This window comes from Oncorhynchus gorbuscha, unplaced genomic scaffold (assembly GCF_021184085.1).
Source record: "Oncorhynchus gorbuscha isolate QuinsamMale2020 ecotype Even-year unplaced genomic scaffold, OgorEven_v1.0 Un_scaffold_4201, whole genome shotgun sequence".
Taxonomy (NCBI): Eukaryota; Metazoa; Chordata; class Actinopteri; order Salmoniformes; family Salmonidae; genus Oncorhynchus; species Oncorhynchus gorbuscha.
The window spans coordinates 1,647-2,500 of NW_025748276.1; the positions used below are offsets into that span (position 1 = coordinate 1,647).

General features: G+C 62.2%; 1 protein-coding gene across 1 annotated transcript in view; it reads left to right on the plus strand.

The window, feature by feature from the left end:
* Positions 1-249: 249 nt before the first annotated feature.
* The window catches only part of LOC124028455 (TBC1 domain family member 1-like), a gene marked incomplete at its 5' end in the record, with an annotated part of 33,711 nt that continues 33,106 nt past the window's right edge, over positions 250-854 (plus strand). The window contains 2 exons of the mRNA XM_046340502.1: positions 250-601; positions 712-854. The exon at positions 712-854 is cut by the window's right edge and continues 46 nt beyond it. Of these exons, the coding sequence (XP_046196458.1) occupies positions 250-601; positions 712-854 (495 nt within the window). The remainder of the gene's footprint in view (positions 602-711) is intronic.

An 854-nucleotide genomic window follows, 5' to 3' on the forward strand; every position in this document is an offset into this window, starting at 1 on the left:
GACTCTACTTTGATGTCAAGCCCCGTGACCAACGCCCCAGCAGCCCTCCCCTTCCCCTCACCCCAAACACCGCCCCTCCCCTTCCTTCTCCTTTAGCCCCCTCCTCCCTTATTCTCCCTCATAACAGAACCTCTTTCTCAGCCCTCACCCTCTCCCCCTCCCCCTCGGCATCCTCCCCCCTCACCCCAAACACCGCCCCTCCCCTCCCTTCTCCTTTAGCCCCCTCCCCCTTATTCTCCCCCATAACAGAACTTCTTTCTCAGCCCTCACCCCCTCGTCCTCGTCACCCACCCCCCTCACCCCCAACACCCATCCTCACCCAGCCCTCACCCCCTCCCGCCTTAACCTCACCCCTAACAGATCGTCCTACACAACCCTCACCCCTACACCCTCCCCCCTCCACCTCACCCCTCTCGGAAGAAACACAGAGGAAGAGGAGGAAGAGGAGGAAGAGGTTGAATACAGACTGACTCTGGTTGGCTGCCTCCCGGTCCATCACCTCACCACCATGGCCATGCTGCCCTGGGTCGTGGCTGAGATCGGGAGGCCTCGGCCTGGGGAGAGAGACAAGCCCGTAGGGGGTCGGCCGCCTGGAAGTCCTGCAAGTAGAGGCACACACACCGGAAACGGAGAGAGCGTTTCCTCACGACGACACCAGGCGGTGTGTCTGTGTGTGTCCGCCTCGTGGGTGAGGTGTGTGTGGACGGGGAGGAGGAGGTGGAGAGGGACAGGCGACCGTGGGACCCCCTCACACACACTCACAGGTTGTTGTTTGAGTGCCGGCCGCACCGCGTCACCAAGCTACTCCACGACAGCAGGGAGCCGTGTAGCTTTGGTTGTCTCGTTCGAGACAC